Source organism: Pelobates fuscus, chromosome 1, assembly GCF_036172605.1.
Source record: "Pelobates fuscus isolate aPelFus1 chromosome 1, aPelFus1.pri, whole genome shotgun sequence".
NCBI lineage: Eukaryota > Metazoa > Chordata > Amphibia > Anura > Pelobatidae > Pelobates > Pelobates fuscus.
Genome location: NC_086317.1, coordinates 227,367,446 through 227,388,134, shown reverse-complemented (window position 1 = coordinate 227,388,134; position 20,689 = coordinate 227,367,446). Strand labels below are relative to the sequence as shown.

At 38.9% G+C, this 20,689-nt stretch overlaps 1 protein-coding gene across 1 annotated transcript in view; it reads left to right on the top strand.

Moving 5' to 3' along the window:
• EPHA10 (EPH receptor A10) overlaps positions 1 to 20,689 on the top strand; it is a 568,155-nt gene that overhangs the window by 47,352 nt on the left and 500,114 nt on the right. Inside the window, exon 2 of the mRNA XM_063454942.1 lies at positions 11,186 to 11,250. Coding sequence (XP_063311012.1) covers positions 11,186 to 11,250 — 65 coding nt within the window. The remainder of the gene's footprint in view (positions 1 to 11,185; positions 11,251 to 20,689) is intronic.

Genomic DNA, 20,689 nt, shown 5'->3' with positions numbered 1-20,689 from the left:
ACACAAACAGACACACACACGCACAGACACACACATACATACATAGATACACTCACACAGACACATTCAGACAGACAGATACATACAGACACATACATACACACACACAAGACACACATACATACAAAAACACACATATACATACAGACACACACACAGACGCAAACAGACACACACATACACATGCACACAGACACACATACATACACACAGACAGACACACACAGAGACATACACACACACATGCATACACACAGACACATGCATACACACAGACACATACATACAGACAGACAGACACACAGACACATACACACAGACACATACAGACACACACACACGACACATACATACAAATACACATACATACACACATAGACAGACAGACACACACACAGACACACAAACACATACATACAAACACACACACAAATACAAAATGCTTAAGTCACCCTCCTGTTTCCTACCTTTTACCTTTGGGGTCCAGTGGTGGCTCAGGTTGATGGGAGTCAGAGTTCCTACTCTGATTCCCTTTCCTTCCTCCCGCGTGACTCTCTGATAGCAGGGAGGAGTGAGCAAGGCAGTCACTTCCTCCCAGCAGTGATCTCATCACAGGGGGCCCGGTCGTATTGTTAAAGTGCCGCAGCGCTGACCGGGCCCACTGGAAATCTATACCCATTGGGTGGCCCTAACAGCATGGGCCACTTGATGGGCCCCTAGAACGTGTGGCCCCTGCGGTTTGCTGTGCAGACCGGGGCCGCAAAACATGGCGGCTGATAGCCGGTCGCCTGGGTCCGCAAGGCGGCCGGCCCCCTGGAGTAAGGGGCACGGTCGCAGCTGCGACCCCTATATGTACGCCACTGCCCCGAGATATTGTACTGCAGGGAACTAAAGCAGGACAGGATCCTGGAATTGGGACTGTCAAACCAAGATTGGGACTGTTGGGAAGCCTGTTTTCACTGTGCTACAAAAATGATTATTTTTACTGGCAGCATTCATCTTGTGAAACCTTCTGCTGGTCTTGATGTGCATACAATTTTACCAATAAAACTTTTTTTTTTTAAAGCCTGTAAAACTGTGTCACAATTTACTGAATACTAAATGATATCACAGTTTTTTCACATTCCAGCTGATACCCTTTACTAAGTGGTATTGTGATGCCAAGAAAAAGCCAGTCAGAGCTCAAGTGAATCGATCTAAAATTATTTATTAAGAATATCCTCAGTAGAATAAAGATTTTTAAAACGGCATTTCGGCCTGATTTCAGCCTGACTTTTAAAAACTTTTTTTTACATGATAATGAGATACAGTGCATCATGCACACACACACTCGCACACACACACACTCGCACACACACACACAGATCCTGCTGAATAAACAGATCATACAATTTAAACTACGGTATATTAACCTCTGTCAAAGGAATGTTTACATAGCTGAGTGTGATAGTTTCAACATGTTTTTTATGTACAAGCAACTTGTGTTGGAGCAATACTTTCTCTATCACTTGAAAAAGAGGCCAAGATGCACAAACAGTGGCTACCAAAGATGCCCAGTTTTATTATTTAATGATCGTATAGTCCCAATCTGGCATGATCTGAAACTAACAGTGAGAGCAGGTGGCATTGCCATCCAAGGGCATGTACTGTGCTGGGATGCCAATCTGTTACAAAGCTGGATAAAATAATCATAGTCGACTTCTCTTGCAGCTCGGAGTCATTTTGCCTGAATGTGGATTTCGAATAGCAAACTGCATTTCGGATGTCTGAGTGGTGACTATGGTTATAAAAACAGTCAAGTATCAAATAAGGACTTTTTTTTACAGATGACTAAGTGGCGGAATGAATAATAGAACAGCAGTTCCCTGTTGTCATTTTTTTTACGAGAGGATAAGTATTTTAGCACTTGCTTTGCATTATATTCTGTGACTCATACTCTCTTAGCGTTCATATTGCCGATACAGATAAATGGTTGGACTTCATTATTGCCGATGCTTGTGATATTTTTTTGGGGGGTTCAAATCCTCGGTAAACTACAAACATTTTGAATATAATGAGAACAAAATAGTACGCGTTTGTTTTTGTGAGCAAAACATTCAAACATTTGGACTTGTTCTTTACAGGTTTTCATAATATGCCTGTTAGTCCACCCTTTGTACAGCGCTACGGAATCTGATGGCGCTATATAAATAATAAAATAATAATAATAATAGAAGAATAGAAAATAACTTCTAGCTTCATGATGTGATCTAAAAAATACTCCAGGCACACTCCAGATTCATGGTGCATTTTCTACATATTCAAAAGTCTTTAGCTTTGCTAAAAAAAAACAAAAAAAAAAAACTCTGCCTCTTTAGCCACATCCCCTTTCTATACCTTTTACCTTTTCAGATGTACTTTTAGTACATACTCAGGTCAGCCACTGAGAGATCTGTGTGAGCGGAATTGCTGACATAACTCTGTCCCGCAGTGTTGTCTGCTGATAGTTTTCAGTCCCCAGCTTTAGGGGACTCACATATGGACTTACATAATATTAATAGCATAAATATACATTAACTCCAGTAAAAACAAAATATTTTAAGATATTTCTCCATGCATCAACAAAATTCTTCAAATCATCTGACATATCATTTGCATCATTTTCATAATGTATGGTAACCGTATGTTATTTTGTACACGTGATCTCTTTATCTTCAGAAAAAGAAAACATTTATTTAGACATTTTTGTCAATTAAAGTTTTATTATGTTGCCACATGCCCAGATGTTTTAAGTTATTTCTCTGAAAAATAGAATGCTTACTATCAATTTATTTTTTATTCTTTGTAGCAAGGCGTTATTTCTGGAAGTAATGTGATCTTTTTACGACTTTTAAATTGATGAGTTTCTTACCATCTGTCTGCAAAGAAGAGTTTCACACCTCAACCTGTACAGCAACAGAACACAGACTTTATGAAATTAAAACATCAGTCTAAAGTTATTTATATCGTGCTGACTATGTAGGTGCAGATAAAACACAATAAGTTGTTTTTTTCCTCTTTTCTGCAGATTGTAATAAAAAATATATTTTATTTTTAGTTGGTCTATTCACTAAACAGTAAGTCCCAAGAGATGTGTTTTCAAAGTTGACTACTTCCAAAATGTTGTAATTTTCTTAATGAATAAGCCCCTATGCCATTAGTGACAAAGAGATTTATCAAAGTGTGATGTTCTAAAAAGGTGTAAAATACTAAAAATGAGGCAATCACGATGGAAACCAGTAAACAGCAGGCACATATTTACATCTAAAATATTAGATCAGAACATTTTGATAGATCTTCTCCATTGTTGTGAAAGTTGTATAGGTTGTATAGTAAACTACCTTTGACTTTTTCCTAATCTCCAGATGGCTTGTATCTGTAAAGCCTATGGCTATTGGTAACTCTTCTATGTTGTTTAACATTTAGCGCGGCGAAGGACGAAGAAGTGCTACATGAAAAACCATCCTTTCTCTTGCCTGATGCATATTTGGATCTGAGGTACAGAACCAGAATAGCTGTTAGTCAGCATCGGTGGCTACTGTTTGGGCCTGGAGCTCTGATTCTCTATGTGTGTGGGTCCTCTTTGAGCCAGGAAGGGATCTCCCTACTTAGCCCTGTGCTCCCTCACTTCATCAAGGAAGCTTTGTGTTCTGCACCTAAATTGGACCATATGCAGCCCAAATATGAAAATAATTTTAAGAGCTCTCTAGCGGTGCCACATCGCTTCTCAATGACTCAATGAGTGCTGCAGCCAGCAATATGAGTCACTGACTGAGTGTCGGAACTGCAAAGGAGCTCTAAATGTGGGTTGCAGGTCTCAATGTCACCCCCCGAAACCACCAGGGAAATGCTTCAACAGCTCCCCTGGACCTCCATGGATAACACTACTCTCCTGTCACAAGGTAGGCGGGAGGGAGGCAAATTAAAAACACCTCTTTCATACTTCCCACAAACACCCAGACACCACACAACATAACCTCCCACACACACACAACACTCAGCCACACTCAGACTCCCCTATACACTGAACACTCAGTCTCCCACATGCACATACAACACTCAGCCATCACACACAACACTAACAGGAAAGATCCAGCGGTCCCAAACTGGCATCTTGCCTAGAGCCTGGGGCAATCTTAATTAGTCTTTTCTGAGGTAGTTGATGTACCACGCCAAAGCCACAAAACATGCAATCCCTCTGTGTATTCCATTTTGCTGCTGAATTCCCTGGAGCCAGTAAAACAGTCCCTGCTTAATGTCTTCTCCTGCAGGATAATCCAGTTGGATCTCCTAGCAACCTACTTTTCTACCTTACCCTTACCTTTTGTATCCCACCTCCGTCCATGGTGAGCATGTGTGTGTTAGTGAGCTTGTCTGTAGTGAACATGTGTGTGTCAGTGTGCTTGTGTGTAGTGAGCACATGTATCAGTGAGCTTGTCTGTAGTGAGCATGTGTGTGTCAGTGAGCTTATCAGTAGAGAGCATGTGTGTGTGTGTCAGTGGGCCTGTCTGTAGTGAGCATGTGTGCGTCAGTGGGCTTGTCTGTAGTGAGCGTGTGTCAGTGAGCTTGTCTGTAGGAAACATGTGTGTGTGTCAGTGAGTTTGGCTGTAGGGGGCATGTGTGCATCAGTGAGCTTGTCTGTAGTGAGCATATGTGCACCAGTGGGTTTGTTTATAGTGAGCATGTGTGCATCAGTGAGCTTGTCTGTATTGAGTGTGTGTGTCAGTGAGCTTTTCAGTAGGGAGCATGTGTGTATGAGCTTGTCTGTAGTGAGCATATGTGTGTTTGTGTGTGACAGTGAGTTTGTCTGTAGTAAGCTTGTGTGTGTCAGCTTGTTTGTGTGTGTATACCAATAAGTTTGCCTGTGTGTGTCAGTGAGTTTGTCTGTCAGTGAGATTGTTTGTCCATGAGGTTTGTGTGCATCCGTGAGCTTGTGTTTTTTTTTGTCAATGAGCTTATGTATATCAGTGAGATGGTTTGTCTATGAGGTTGTGTATCAATGACCTTGTGTGTGTCAGTGAGATTTTTGATGCCAGGTCTAAAGCAAAACTGATCAATCTGATAGAGTTTAACACTTAAAACAACTGACATTAGAGATTGAGCAATATTGTTTCATACCTGAGGAAAAGAGGAAAACTCTTGAAAGCTTGTCTTTGAAATATTGTTAGTCCAATAAAAAAGGTATCATTGCATACTGCAATACTCTGGTATTTTGGCATTTGTCTACTGGACTAATATAGCTAATCCAATCTACAAAATATATGTCTCAATAATATGCTTTTAAATATTACTCAATCATCTGGGGTGGCAAGGCATAGCCTTACATATTAACTGTGATAATACATGGCACAATGACTTATAGGGCTGGCATAGATTTTTTTTTTCCTGGCTGCTTTGTGTCCCCAGTCCAGCCCTGAAGACAACATGGCATCCCCCTTACCTGAATGTACAAAAGTCTTCACCCAGAGCCTTACAATTTCCCTCCCACCAAGAAATGTTAAGTGAAACCCGGAATGATTCTAGATACACAGATACGTTTCATTAAAGACATTGCAGAGGAACCTGGGCAGTTTTCCTGTGTATGTTCAAACTGCACAAACCATATCTGATTCTGTAATTTGTCAGACATGTAGACAGAAAGACTCAGTTGGAATGTTGCCAAGTGGATATTTTATTTTATTTTTCTGTTTTATTTTAAAACTGTATTTTTACAAATAAAAGGATTTTTATTAAATGAGGTAACAACAAAAGAAAACGATGGACAACACGACCCCCTATATTGTATCTGTTGTGTTTAAAACATACACAGGTATCTCATGTTCTCTTGTGACAAAAGTTTTCGAGCGATCCTAAAGGCCGGCGGGTGGCATAGAACATCCCCGCCATAATTTGTACTCACCGGGTCCCCGACGTTCCCCCGACGGCGGTCGCGATGCTGCGGTCTGCCTAGGAACCAGAAAGCAACGTTTCGACCCCTTAGGGCCTTTGTCAATCTTGACAAAGGCCCTAAGGGGTCGAAATGTTGCTTTCTGGTTCCCTTTTCCAATAAAATCGCCTCTATTTTGGAATTTGCTGGAGTGTCTGAATTATTTTCTATTTTCAAATTCACAGTTAAAATGTCATGTAGAACTAAAGATTTTTTTTTATTCATATTAAATAATGTTTCATAGCTAAATATGTGAAGTTAAATGAAAGCCCTGTTTCCCCTGAATAAAATTATATATAAGTGTGGGTGCACTTAATATAAAAGAGGCGAATTGCGCCTGGACACACATATTCCAGGTTTTGTTAATGTTTTATTTTGATCACAACGTGTACATTTGGCTCAGTCCTTAAGGGGTTAAAACAGAGAGCTTTGGAAGTTACTGGCAGCTGTACTTACTACTTATTGTATGACTTTTTGCTAAAGCAATCAAAATAATATTTGAAACAATGTATCAATTCTAGTACGTTTTTTCAACAAATGCATTGAATAAAATTACCCAGTGTACACAGGGAGCATCCTGTGTGCTTTATAGCTTACTTAGAGTTTACATGGTTCTCCTGTCAGAATGAGGCATAGCAAGATGGGAGTTATGCAAATAACCCATATGTCATTAGTGCCATAAAAAGAAATGCTTTTCTTAATATTATCTTTTTCAGTGGGGAAGTTATGATTCCAGAAAGAAATAAAACAGGTATGCTCATTGAGGTGTCTTTTGAAAGCAGTGAGGTGCAAAATAGTCTGTTATCTGAGAGGTAATGTTTAGAGTGTTTTATTGTTCATAATTTCACTGTTAGATAGCATGAGCTCTCTATGCAACATTTTACGCGCTCCAATAGAATGTACTGACTTCGAAGGTTTGCATGTGATTCACACAGGGATTTTGTAAAGCAAAGACAACACATTTTTTATTTGAGAACATGGTGCCAAGAAAAAAATAAGAATTGTGGAAATTAAAATGTTTTGCAAATATTTATGTAGATGAACATAAAAATATTAGTATAATGCAGCATGTATGTGATTTAAAGAAATTAATTTAAATCACATGTTAAAAAAAAATTGTTAATTGTTAAAAATTAGAACATAAAAAACTTGCAAAATTGGGAATTGGGATTGCAACAAAGATTAGAGATATAGAGTTAATTAGCCAAGAAGGACACCACCACTAGCAAACTTGTTCAGTACATCACCGTTTACGTTACCAACGAGTAAAATAATACAAAATAGTAAAAAATAGTAAGGAGTGGTTTTTCCCCTGACAAAGCACATGTTATAATCTCAAACTGGGATTTACCTTTGTTTAAAGATACCTTTTTTTTTTTTGTCAATCATAATTTTTTATTAAGGTAGTAGCATAGTACACAACGTGTTTCATCATAACAACATGAAGGAATGTTCGATGTGTAGATAAAGGTTTAAATGAGAGATAATCTTGTGCTGCCCTATTACCCTGGGGTAATAGGAGGGAATGGGAATTGCCATCAATACAGATTGTAAATGTTGCCATATGAAAATAAAAAGAACTGAAAGTAGAGCTCATAGCATCTCTCAAGCAATAGTTGCCAGCTGGTAAATCATAAAAGAAAACATGAAAACATAATGTAATGTATGAAAACATAAATGCAAAGAATATATATTATTAACTACGGGAACAGTGGTGGAGGTCAAGCCGCGGTACAGCAGAAGCCAGGAGCACCTCATCCATCAGTTGCGTTCCACGGTGAGAATGGGGTGATATTATCAATGTCCCAGTGAGGACCAGATGTTGTGGCTTGTGCCGGAGGTAATTGGTCATTCTACACGTTACGTTCTGCACTTCCCAACATAGGTGTGTTTTTCATATTATTCTTTGTATTACTGTATCTCCTATAATACCTTTCCTTATGAACATATTACTATTTTCTTTGTATGGTTTAGTATTCTGTATAATCACTCATTTTTTTATATGTACCAATACAAATATACAGATTAACAATAATGAAATACATTGTACCCGCCTTATTTGTGGTGTTCCTGAACAACATTCTATAATTTAAATATCTGTTTTTCTTTTTTTCTTTGTTAATAAGCGGGTACTATTTTAAAAAAATATATATATTTTGTTTTCTTTTTTCATGAAAAGGACTTTTCAGTCCTTTGAAAGAAGTGAAGGTGCTTATCTGTTATTGACAAATGACACATTCAATAAATAAATACATTGGACAGTCAATAATAATACGTAAATTATGACCTTTTATTGTTAGACAATTGAATTTATAGACTCAATATAGAATTGAATAGCAAAGACGTAACACAAGTGACTTCAATGCAAGACCTTGTTAGGTTTGAGAATAATATTTATTGACAGTAGAATAAAATACATTGACAAATAGTTTTTGTTAATGTATTCAGGAAGACTTAAAAGTACTATTTTGTATTTTTATAAAAAATAAAATGCATTGACAAATATTTTTTGTTAATGTATTCAGGAAGACTTAAAAGTACTATTTTGTATTTTTAAGATTAGATTCCACAAGATTCACAACTTAATGAAGAATAAATATATATTTTTAAAAAGCTTATTTTTTTGTTGGGAAAAAAATTCATTTGTTTGATTTTTTTTTTTTACTCACATAATATTATAATATTATCTTATTGCCTGAAATTAAACCTATTTGTGAATGGCAAGCTTTGCACACCGGAGGTTAATTTTGATAATCATCAGTATGTAACAGTATAATGGAAATGTTTGTAGTTCTCAAACTGCATTATTGCCATTAAATTAGATGAACTTGGTTTTGATGCAGTAAGCTCGGTAGTATCATTCCTTAAGATGTTAGGCAAATAGTCTCATCACTAATTGATGCATAATTTAGCCATCCACTTTGTTTACTTAACTACCATACTGTGTTAGCAAAAGTAATTATGAATTCATTGTTATCCAAACACATAAATGTAACTAACAGCTGAACTCAATCCAAAAAGGTCACATTTCATTTATAGAAGACAGAAACTCTTGGGGGTATGTAAAAAAAATCCAAAGCAATTAACATGATCGAGTGATAATTTTGTATCCACTAATGTAATCTCCTTGGTTTTATAGTGCATTTTACTCTTTGAGCCACTTGTCAAAGTGCATTGGTTTTATAATCAAAAGAGATGAATACAGTAGAATTATACATTTTAGGTAATGGATAAGGCCAGCTATAAATGTCACTAAAACCCACTATCAAAGTTTCAAAAATTGTGTGTCAGGACCTAAGTACGCAGTATAGTAGCTGGACACACTTATATGGAATGCTACATTGGCAAAAGTGTGAGGCATTGAAAGACGTAACAGTCAAGTCTACATATCATTTAATACGTTTTGATTTATTTTAACATTGTGGTAGTTGGATACCTCTGCAAGAAATATGTTGTTTTCTTTATTTTTCTCAGAAAATATCCACCATAAAATACATACCTTAGCTTACCATACCTTAATACAATTTTTTTTTTTTTTAAATGTAGTTAAAGTTAAAATATCAATGAAAATTCTATAGGCACCCAGACCATTTCCGCTCATTGAAGTGGACTGGGTACACTGTCTTAGTCTGAGAAACTGCAATAATTAGCTTGCAGAGTTAAGACTGCCTCTAGTGACTGTCACTCAGACAGCCACTGAAGGTACTTCCGGGTGGTTAGGCGACTTTTGGTAGTCTAATTGATGCCGGACATCCTCATGCTTTTCATGAGGACATCAAGCGTCAGTCAGTTCCCCATAGGAAAGCATTGCAGCAATGCTTTTCTATGGGGAGGGCCTAATGTGCTTGCGGTGTTCACCATGCATATGCATTAGCACCTCCTTCCCCCCTGTCAAGTGATGTCAGAGGGGGTGGAGAACCAACTCAGTGCTCTGAGTAACATCAGTGCTAGAATTTGGTAACTACAGTAAGGGTATTTTAACCCTTAACCTTTACTATGCTGGGGAGGAGGGAAGGGCTATGGTGCTTGTAATAGAGCTTTATATTTCTTGTACTATAGTATCCCTTTAATGACTTCAGAGAGTTTGGTCAGACTGGGATCTGAACATTTTGCAAGATCATACTAGATACAGGATTATTTCTATTTTTTCTTTATGAATGCGTAAATGAATATATGAATATAAGTGTTATCCATATCTCCCAACATTTCAAGTAGACAAAGAGGTACATTATAATTTTAGGGATATGAGTGGCGGTGGGGCTCTTCTGAGAAATTTTTGTTGACTTAATAATAACAACAATTTGTCTAACTAAATGTAATTTAGAACAAAAACAATGTTTATTTACACAGATTGATTTCTAAACACATTTACCATATGTGTTAATACACATTATTACAAGTATTATTGCTGTGGAGCTCTGTTATACACTCATACATACCAACAATATGGTACTTCTAGAAAAGAGGCACTTTAGGATAGAAAAGAGGGACACAGGGATTTGGATCCAAAAATAGGGACTGTTCCTACAAAATAGAAACACTTGGAAGATATGCTTTATTGGTTTACCTATGGCAAAATTAACATATATACCCTATTCAGATCATTCAAAGTGTTGGTAATTTAAGAGAAAATAGAGGACAGTTATTTGTGGTTTAGTCCAAGAGTCAAACAGGTTCTTAATAGGAGCATTCCTTAATCAGAATTTATACAATCACTTGCATACATAATCTAACATGTATTACTTTGCAGAATCATATATTTTATGAATCATTATAAACTTATGTCTTATACTCGTATACATACTCTTAAAATATGGTGTAGGGTGATATGCCACAAGCCCACTGATTTAGCACATTCTTGCACATTTCACATAGCTTGAATATCTATTCACATAGATAATAGAACTCATTGACATAGTTAGAACATAGTTAGAAAATAGAACAACTGCGGAGAAAACTCTGTACATTGTATTTTTAACTCTTTCAACCCTACCACCGGCTCTGTAGCTGGTGAAATGTAGTACATAAATGTCTGGAGAACCAAGGTTAGCTATTAGTGGTATAATAAGTGATTGTATTGTGTATTTGTGTCAGATTGATAAGTCTAGTAAGAAGTAAGAAGAATGAATCTTAAAGTCTGGCAAGTGTTTGACTTATTTTACATTGGTATTGATGACTAACATGATTGCAGTTATAATGAAATCCAATCTAAAACCATATTCACTGTGTGTTTTATTGCAGTTCTTCTTTTGGATTCCAAAGAGTCACAAGCAGAATTGGGCTGGACTTCACACCCATCCAATGGAGTAAGTGAATCTTAATAAAAAATAGTGAAAATAGTTGGCTAATGTTTTTTTTTTTTTGTAAGCACTTCTAGTTTTCCTTATATATAGGTGGGGAAACCTAATTCAGTTGCAATTCACTGAGCGTTATAAGCCACTCGGGAAATGCACATTTGGATATATACCATAGAACATATAAAAGAAAAACAAAATGAATAACAAAAAAAAAAGTATAATGAATGCTTAAATAAACAGTTGCCATTCAAATTAGGTACTGTAATTCGAAAAACGTTTGGATTTTACGGCATAGGATACCCCCATTACTTCTATTATTCAAAGATCTGGCTTGTATTTGTTATGTAAATTCTCGTAGATGCTTTAGGTTTGTTTTTCCTTCCACTTTGTAATCTCTAATTATCTGTTATCATAGATATGTGGGCACATGTGGAGATGTTTCCTCTGCTTATTGAATACCTGTTTTTCCAATGATTTAAACAGGGTAATTGCTATTCAATAATCATAGTTACGTTTCCTTCTGGTAGCAGAATCCATCCCGTATAATGTTTATATACCTTTTTCAGTTTTTTTTTTTATGGCTAGCCTTTGGGGTTAACCCCCACCTTTATAGTGAGTAACCTGATACTCTCTCCCTTAAGTACCTGTGTCTAGTTTACCCTTTTCATGTAGTTTCAATGATATGTCTCATATAAAATTAGTTTATATTAAAGAATTGCTAAACATTTTAAATAGTCACAAAGTTCCTCCAAAGTTTGTTAGTGTTCTCTTGTTGTACACTAGTTAGTAATATAGGACAGGAATGTCTAACTTCATTGTCCAGATATGAACCAAACAAATTCAGGTAGCTGTATATAAACTGTAATCAAACTATAAGGCATGAATCTTACATCCTTAACCCCTTAACGCCGTTACGGCGTGCTATGCCGTCACGGGTTAAGTGGGCTTTAAAGCCGTTATGACGGCATAGCACGCCGTAACGGCTTGCAGCCCCAGGAGGTAAGATGTACTTACCTCCGCCGCGATCCGCTTCGGGAGGACTGCCTCACAGCCCAGGCAGCCCTCCCACGGCAAATCAGGCCCCCGGGGGCCATGTGATCGCTCTCAAAGAGCGATCACATGGCCCCCTATAGCTGGCTGTGGATCTGCCAGCAGGGGGACTGTTTGAAATATCAGACAGTCCCCCTGCTGGTGGGAAGTATAAAAAATAAATAAAATACAAGTGTAAAAATAAATTAAATATATTTTTACATATATATAATATGTATATATATTATATATATAATATATATACATATTATATATATGTAACGTCATACAAAGTGTATTTTAATATTAATATAAGTATATATATTAATATTAAAATACACTTAGAATGACGTTACATATATATAATATGTATATATATTATATATATAATAGATGTACATATGTTAAAAGGCCTGAACTTGTGGAGGCCTGAATTTGTGGGAGGAGTAAGTCCCCTACTTAAACTCCCAGCCCCTACTCACCTCTGCCTTTCAGCTGATTGTTTTGTCCCCATAGCAACCAGCACTTCCTGTCCAGCTTCCCTCCAGAATTTTTTCCTGTTTCCAGCAGTCAGACGTCCTGACCAGTCCTCTGTCCGTTTGAGGCCTTCCACTCGGTTCCCGGTCAAGGTACCCGGTTTCCGGTCACGAGACCGGCACGTTCACGTAAGTTAGGCGTAGGAAATAGCGCCCCGCTATTTCCCGCCGTTCGGGCCTAAAAACGTAGGGGTAGGCTCCCTCTATCATATTCGTACAAATACACGCTTTTTTAACCGATTTCAGTGTTCACGCCAAAACAGACGAACGCTCGGCACTTTATCACTGCTTTTACATATTCGTACGGAAACTACCGAATCTATTATTATTTATATACACAGTAATATTATTACGGGCATTCTCTTATTTCCGTTTGGTCACCCAGGACCAATCTATTTCGTACGATTAAAACACAAAAACACCTTGCTCTAAATCCATATTCGGCTAGTTCTTATTCAAATAGGCTACAGTATGCACTAAGTTCTATTTCACGAATTCTACTTTTCTTTACGTATATTCCCTGTTCGGTCATATTGCTACTGATACCTTTTTTGTCAGTTTGGGGATATAATTAGCTTGTTTAAAAATCTGCCTTGTGATTTTCTTTCTATGTTAACCAGTTAATTTGTTTTACTACTTTTTAAAATATCCACGTCTATCATAATCGTACGGTTTCTATACACTGTGGCAGGATGGCCAGGCTCGTCACAAACTTAAAATGCAACAGTCAGGATAAAATAGTACTGCAGTTTATTGTCACTTTCCACAATATATACAAGGTTGTGCTCTCCCACAAAATAAAACAAAAAGAAAATAAATCCTACTCCAACTTGGAGACTTACTAAACAACAGTGTTACTAACTATCCAACTGGCCAGCTAATCTAGTTCCCAGTTTTAAACAAAATGAAATACAGCACTTTAAGCAGGTTTCACACAGTACCTTTGTCTCAGGCTTAACTGCCTCCTCTCTCCCAGCTGTTAGACTCTCTGATGTCTTCAGAGGCTAACCTTTTAAAACCCTAGTGCTGGTTAATTACATTCACCTGGTATATAACATTCAAGGGGTGACTCCCACCAATTAACCCCATCATGCTGGGAATAGAGAGCACTCCAATCTATTACTAACATAGAAAGCCTCTATGACCTTGCCACAACACATATTTACCTATTAAACACTTCATTTTGTCACATATACTAATAAATACTGTTTATAAACACAATATCCGGCGCATAAACGTCTGTACTATTCATTTTCCATATAATCACGCTGTCACATATTTTTGGCTTTACAGACTGCATCGGTTTCTCGCTTTTTCAGCGCTAAAGTTGTTTATTTCAAGATCTTTTATTACAGGAACAGGTATTGTATTGTATTTTATCACTTTGCATTATAAAGCCATAGGCCTAAAATGTTTACATATTGGGTTTTATTACTTACCTCCACACCTGTCGTTAACTATGGAATTTTTCTTCGGTTAACCCTTAGCTCCAGTATTATTCTAGGCTTCCCCCGGTTCTACACAGTTAAACCGTTTCGCAAAACGTAATTTCTTTATGTCAAACCAAGGTATAGTTCACAACTCGTTTGTTACTACACCTCATATAAAACCTATCACGGTCTCAAGTTCATTACTACTTTTCCACAGGCTTACGCCCACGGTACGTTAATTCTTTACTATTATTTCTACTCAGACATACGGTCATACAGCCATCAGGCTCCGGAAAACACCAAAACCTGACCCGGTACTCAGCCATACCTTCAGGTACTTACGTCTATACCCAAATACGTCCAATCGTCACCCCAAGGCCTCATCCAGCCTTCTCACAAATATCTATTTCAGCCCAGTCACACACTTAAACCTTCCAGATCCCTCAATGCAGGATCTCACGTTGCGCCCCTAACAAACAACCTACTCCCAATTCAAATCATACGCCACCACGATACGCATAAATACGTCAACATCTGTCTTAAAGCCTCAGGACTCTTCCTCAAGGACCGCATAAGACGAGACTTACCACACTTATTACCACCAGAAGGTTCCAGATACCATTCGCAAGAAGTCAAGGTTAGTATCTACACAACATTCCAGTCCTCTCACCTTATCCTTAAATATACAATCGAACTGGCTACAGGGTCTAGGCTAATGCCTTAGCGCACCCTATCAGAAAACCCGTCCCAGCGAGGCCTTCCATCCCCCCCACCTCAACACGGAGGTACGGCCCCACGCCCAAATCATAGTTACAAGCCTCGCATGCCCTACTACAGGGCGCTAGTCAGGGCCTCACCTGTCACGGCCACACGTTTTGATTTCTCTCTACTGTCACCGAGAGGCCAACATCCCGCCACCACGTCTGTGGCAACTACGTCATAAGCCAAATCATAGGTAGAGCCTCTCACCGCCACTTGGCATTAGCAGGGCCTCACCTATCCAAACATTCAACAGTTAAGTTTTTCGCTTTGGCATCTAGCATTACAGTCCAGTTCTTCCATATACACCACCCCACATACCCCGCCTACTTACCTTACGCCCCTTCTAATATATCTTTCACATAACCATTCCTTTTAGAATGTCCCAAGAACCTATTCCAACCAAAGAATTGACAGAAGAAACTCCATTCACGCCTACCAGACCCGGGTCTCCAGGCGAATCACTCACTCTTTCAACCCCCACGTCCTTGAGAGCATGGACTATTCCCAAAATTACGGCCGAGCTTAGGCTCAGGGGAATCCCCTTTCCGGCCACAGCTAGGAAGGCTGAACTTTATAGGCTACTTACTCACCAAGCCCCCGAGCCCAGGCCAGGGACGAGCTCTCAAGGACAACCACCAAGCAACAGCACGGCCACCCAGGATACCCTGGCAGAGATCTTGGCCAATCTACATACCCTCAATAGCAGGCTATCTAAGGTGGAAAGCGCCATCTCCTCCCCAGGTACTACCACGGTAGTCCCAGTCGCTTTCACGGCTGTACCTACTATACCAACATGCCCTCCTATACTCCCCCCTCCAGCACCGGGCACAGCCATTACACCATTTGAGTCACCAGCACACTCCGTCCCTGACTCTATCAGGAAAGATATCCTAGACGGGAAGGATGTGTGTCTGGTGTCCTTGCTCATAGCCTCACAGGATGTACTTGAGAACAAGGCATTCAATTATGGTGATATCTCTGTGGTGCTCAAGACAAGGGATCCCAGGCTTAATCATCTGGTGGATTATCTCACCACATGGTTCACTAAAGGGTTTCTCACGGGTATTGTAGCCATTCCCCCAGGTACACTAGAATGCCCTAATTTCCAGTCAGCACGTTTAGACCCAGTCTCCATAGACACTCTCATTGCCTCTGAAATAACGGTTTCATGATCGGCCCCTTCACCTCTTCACCATTCTCCTCCTGGCGCACTAACCCCATTGGTATTGCTATTCACAAATATTCTAATAAAAAAAAAAAGTCTAATTATTGATTTATCGGCACCGCACTCCTCTTTTGTTCCAAGCATAAACGCACTTATTCCAGCAGACAAATTCTCACTTCAGTACGTAACCATCGACGACGCCATACAGTCCATCATATCATCTGGTAATCGACCCTGGCTTAGCAAAACGGACATCACAAACGCGTTTAAATTACTACCCATGCACCCCTCACTCTGGCACTTACACGGTGTTAAATGGCGAGGGAAATATTACTTCTCTACACGACTCACTTTCGGTTCTCGAAGCAGCCCCAAACTGTTCGACATTTTCGCAGAGTCACTATGCTGGCTGCTTCTGAACGTCACCAGGTGTCACTCCGTTATCCACTACCTCGACGACTTTTTACTAATAGAGCCAGGGTCACCTTCACCCACAGCAATCAGAAGCACTACTGCACTATTTTCCACACTTGGAGTCCCTTTGTCCACAGCCAAAACTATAGGCCCCACAACTAAATTGACCTTTCTGGGGATAGAACTGGACTCGGTTAACCTCAGAGCTAGCCTCCCCCACGACAAACTGTCACGTTTGAGAGGGGAGATGACTTGTTCCTGCGGAATGATGTTTGCACTAGAAAAGAACTTCAGTCCCTTCTCGGATCCCTGAACTTTGCGATGCGCATCATTCCGTAGGGAAGGTCTTTCATATCCAGACTCCTTTGCCTGCTGCACGGAGTTCCGGACTCTGGCACAGTTTCTTTGGACCCCCACGCCAAGGCTGACTTAGCTATGTGGGGGAAGTTTTTGAAGGACTGGAATGGAATCTCCATGTTTATTCCCCCTCTTCACCCATCATCCACACAGACGCAGCAGCCAATACCGGTTTTGCAGCCATTTTTGGGAACCACTGGTTCAGGGGCCATTGGCCCACTGATACGGATGCCTTGCCAGGATTCAGAGAGACCTCAGCACTATTTGAAATTTATCCCATTGTGGCGGCCGCACACACCTGGGGTCATCTCTGGTCTGGCAAGGCAGTCAAATGCTACTCTGATAACTCGGCAGCTTGCGAAATCGTGAACAAAGGGCGATCATCTTCCCTGACCATCATGCGGCTGATTCGCAAGCTGACCTGGTTGGCAGCATCCGGCCAGTTTCACTTAGTTTGTTTTCACATCCCGGGTATTCACAACACGGCCGCTGACGCTCTTTCTCGTTCTCAATTTCAGGCATTTTCTCAGGCACTCCCAACGGCTCACCTACAACCATCCAGGACACCACGGTTCCACGATCTAATCCTGGATTAAGCACACTCTTGAACCACGCTAGAGCACTCACTCACCAAGCATTATCACCAAACACGGCTATCACTTACAATAGGGCTCTTAATATATTTAATAAATTCACAGCAGAGTTCGGTTTACAAGGTGACTTCTCTATTCAAACCATGGTGGCTTTTGCCTCTTTTTTCCACCTACACCTTAAACTATCTCACAACACCATTAAACTATATCTCACGGGGGTCCAGCACCACAGCCTCACCTTTTTTTCCTAACAACACACCTTTCCTGTCTTCATACCCCGTCAAAAAGGTTTTGAAAGGAATATCAAAGGTTTCACCTCCACTCTCTACCATTAGATTACCTATAGATGGGCCTATCTTCAGGTCACTTAGCAATCTCCTTGACACAGCCCCATTCGACATCGGCACAAATACGGTGATCAAATCTGCTTTATATCTCGCTTTCTACGGTTTTCTCAGACCTAGAGAGTTCACCGTAATTTGTCAAGGAGATACGAAGCTAAGACTTAAAATATCACACCTCACTAAAATAGAGGATCACTACCAACTTTCGATCCCTACAACTAAAACCAACCGGTCACTACACCCTACTATAATTCCTCTCTTCCCTTCTGATAATGCCTGGTGTCCGGTAAAAGTACTAGACCACCTACGGTCAACTCTGCACGGTCACCTACTGGATTCTCCGCTCTTAACACTACAAGGGCACCCGTTAACCACAGCAAAATTGATGGTTCATATCAGAATTCTGTTCTCTAAGCTCGGACACAACCCGATTGCATTCTCTAGGCACTCCTTCCGTATAAGAGCCGCCTCTGCAGCCTCTAGCACTAACACACCGGTCCATATCATCAAGAGACTGGGGCGGTGGAAATCCTCCATATATACTGCATATATTCCACAGCCGGAGAAAGAGCTTCGCCAAGCTTTCAGCAACTTGGTTTTGTAAAAAATGCAATAAAGTGTGTATTTCTCGAATTTATCTTTTTGCCCTCTTTTATTTACAGGCCCACTCGTACGTTGGTTTCGGCACACCACAACCAACTTTGCTCACAGTTACTATCCATTACGTATTTAAATTCCGAGCACAAGTTAAAAGGCCTGAACTTGTGGAGGCCTGAATTTGTGGGAGGAGTAAGTCCCCTACTTAAACTCCCAGCCCCTACTCACCTCTGCCTTTCAGCTGATTGTTCCCACCCACCTACACCCTGTTATAATTACATTCTCCTTGGTGGGCCCTCTTTTATTTACAGGCCCACTCGTACGTTGGTTTCGGCACACCACAACCAACTTTGCTCACAGTTACTATCCATTACGTATTTAAATTCCGAGCACAAATATATTATATATAAATACGTATAATTAAAATAATAAATAAATAAAATAATAAAATAAATAAATAAAATATTGAAACAAAATTTAATATAAAGTATATATGCATATGTAATTTCATTCTAACTGTATTTTGTTATTAATATATATATATCGGTAACAAAATACACTTAGAATGACATTCTATATATATCTATATATATATAAAATACAAATAACCGCAAATATATATATATAGATAAATACATATAATTACATAAAAGATTACATTAGTATACACGTAGAATTTAAATACCTATAAATGCATATATATTAAAATTCTACATGTATATTTAAATAATCTTTTAACGTAATTATGTGATTTGATTAATTAAAATTTGATTGACATGCCTGGCAACACAGAGAGAAAGTGCAGCGAATTTAATTCGCAAGCACTATATTTGACCCTGTAACTCTCCAAGACACCATAAAACCTGTACATAGGGGGTACTGTTTTACTCGGGAGACTTCACTGAACTCAAATATTCATGTTTCAAACTGGTAAATTGTATTACAACGATGATATTTTAAGTAAAAGTGAAGTTTTTTGCATTTTTTACAAGCGAACGGCACTTTTATGGTCTATATTATTGTTGTAATATGTTTTACTGTTTTAAAACACTAATATTTGTGTTTAGTGAAGTCTCCAGAGAATAACAGTACCCCCCATGTACAGGTTTTATGGTGTTTTGGAAAGTTAGAGAGTCACATATAAGGCTTGCATTTCATTTTTTTCACATTGAAATTTGCCAGATTGGTTATGTTGCCTTTGAGAGCGTATGGTAGCCCAGGAATGAGAATTACCCCCATGATGGCATACCATTTGCAAAAGTAGACAACCCGAGGTATTGCAAGTGGGGTATGTCCAGTCTTTCTTAGTAGCCACTTAGTCACAAACACTGGCCAAATATTTGTTTTTTGCTTTTTTCACACAAAAACAAATATGAACGCTAACTTTGGCCAGTGTTTGTGACTAAGTGGCTACTAAAAAAGACTAAACATACCCCACTTTCAATACCTTGGCTTGTCTACTTTTTCAAATGGTATGCCATTATGGGGGTAATTCTCATTCCTGGGCTACCACACCGTCTCAAAGGTAACATTACCAATCTGGCAAATTTCAATTTGAAAATGTAATGTTCTATATTTGACCCTGTAACTTTCCAAAACAACATAAAACCTGTTAATGGGGGGTACTGTTGTACTCGTGAGACATCGCTGATTACAAATATGTGCATTTTTTTTGCAGTAAAACCTAACAGTATTATGACATTCACAGTTAAAATGTCAGACGGAAATGCAAATTTAAAAAAAAATCTTATTTTCTCACATTTTTTTTACTTTTATTCATAATAAATGATGTTCCATATATGAATAGTTAATGATAGATTAAAGCCCTGTTTCTCCTGAACAAAATGATATATAATAAGTGTGGGTGCATATAATTTGAAAGAGGGGAACTACGGGTGAACAGACATATAGCGCAAATTCCAGTTTTTGTTTACGTTTTGTTTTGATCAGAACGTGCACTATTGACTCCGTCCTGAAGGGGTTAATCTAGGAGCTTGGAGTTCTAATTGAGCAGTAATCAACATGGAAACAAACAATAAAATAATGTTTAACAAGGAAGGGGACACTTGGATTTTGCTAGTTTTAAACTACACTCTGGGGCCTCAACTTTTTTGATATCCAACTACAGAGATCATTTTACAGACCTCATCACAATGAACGATACTGTAGTTAAAGCCGTACCCACTAAACATCATCATTATTAGAAAGAATATACTAAATG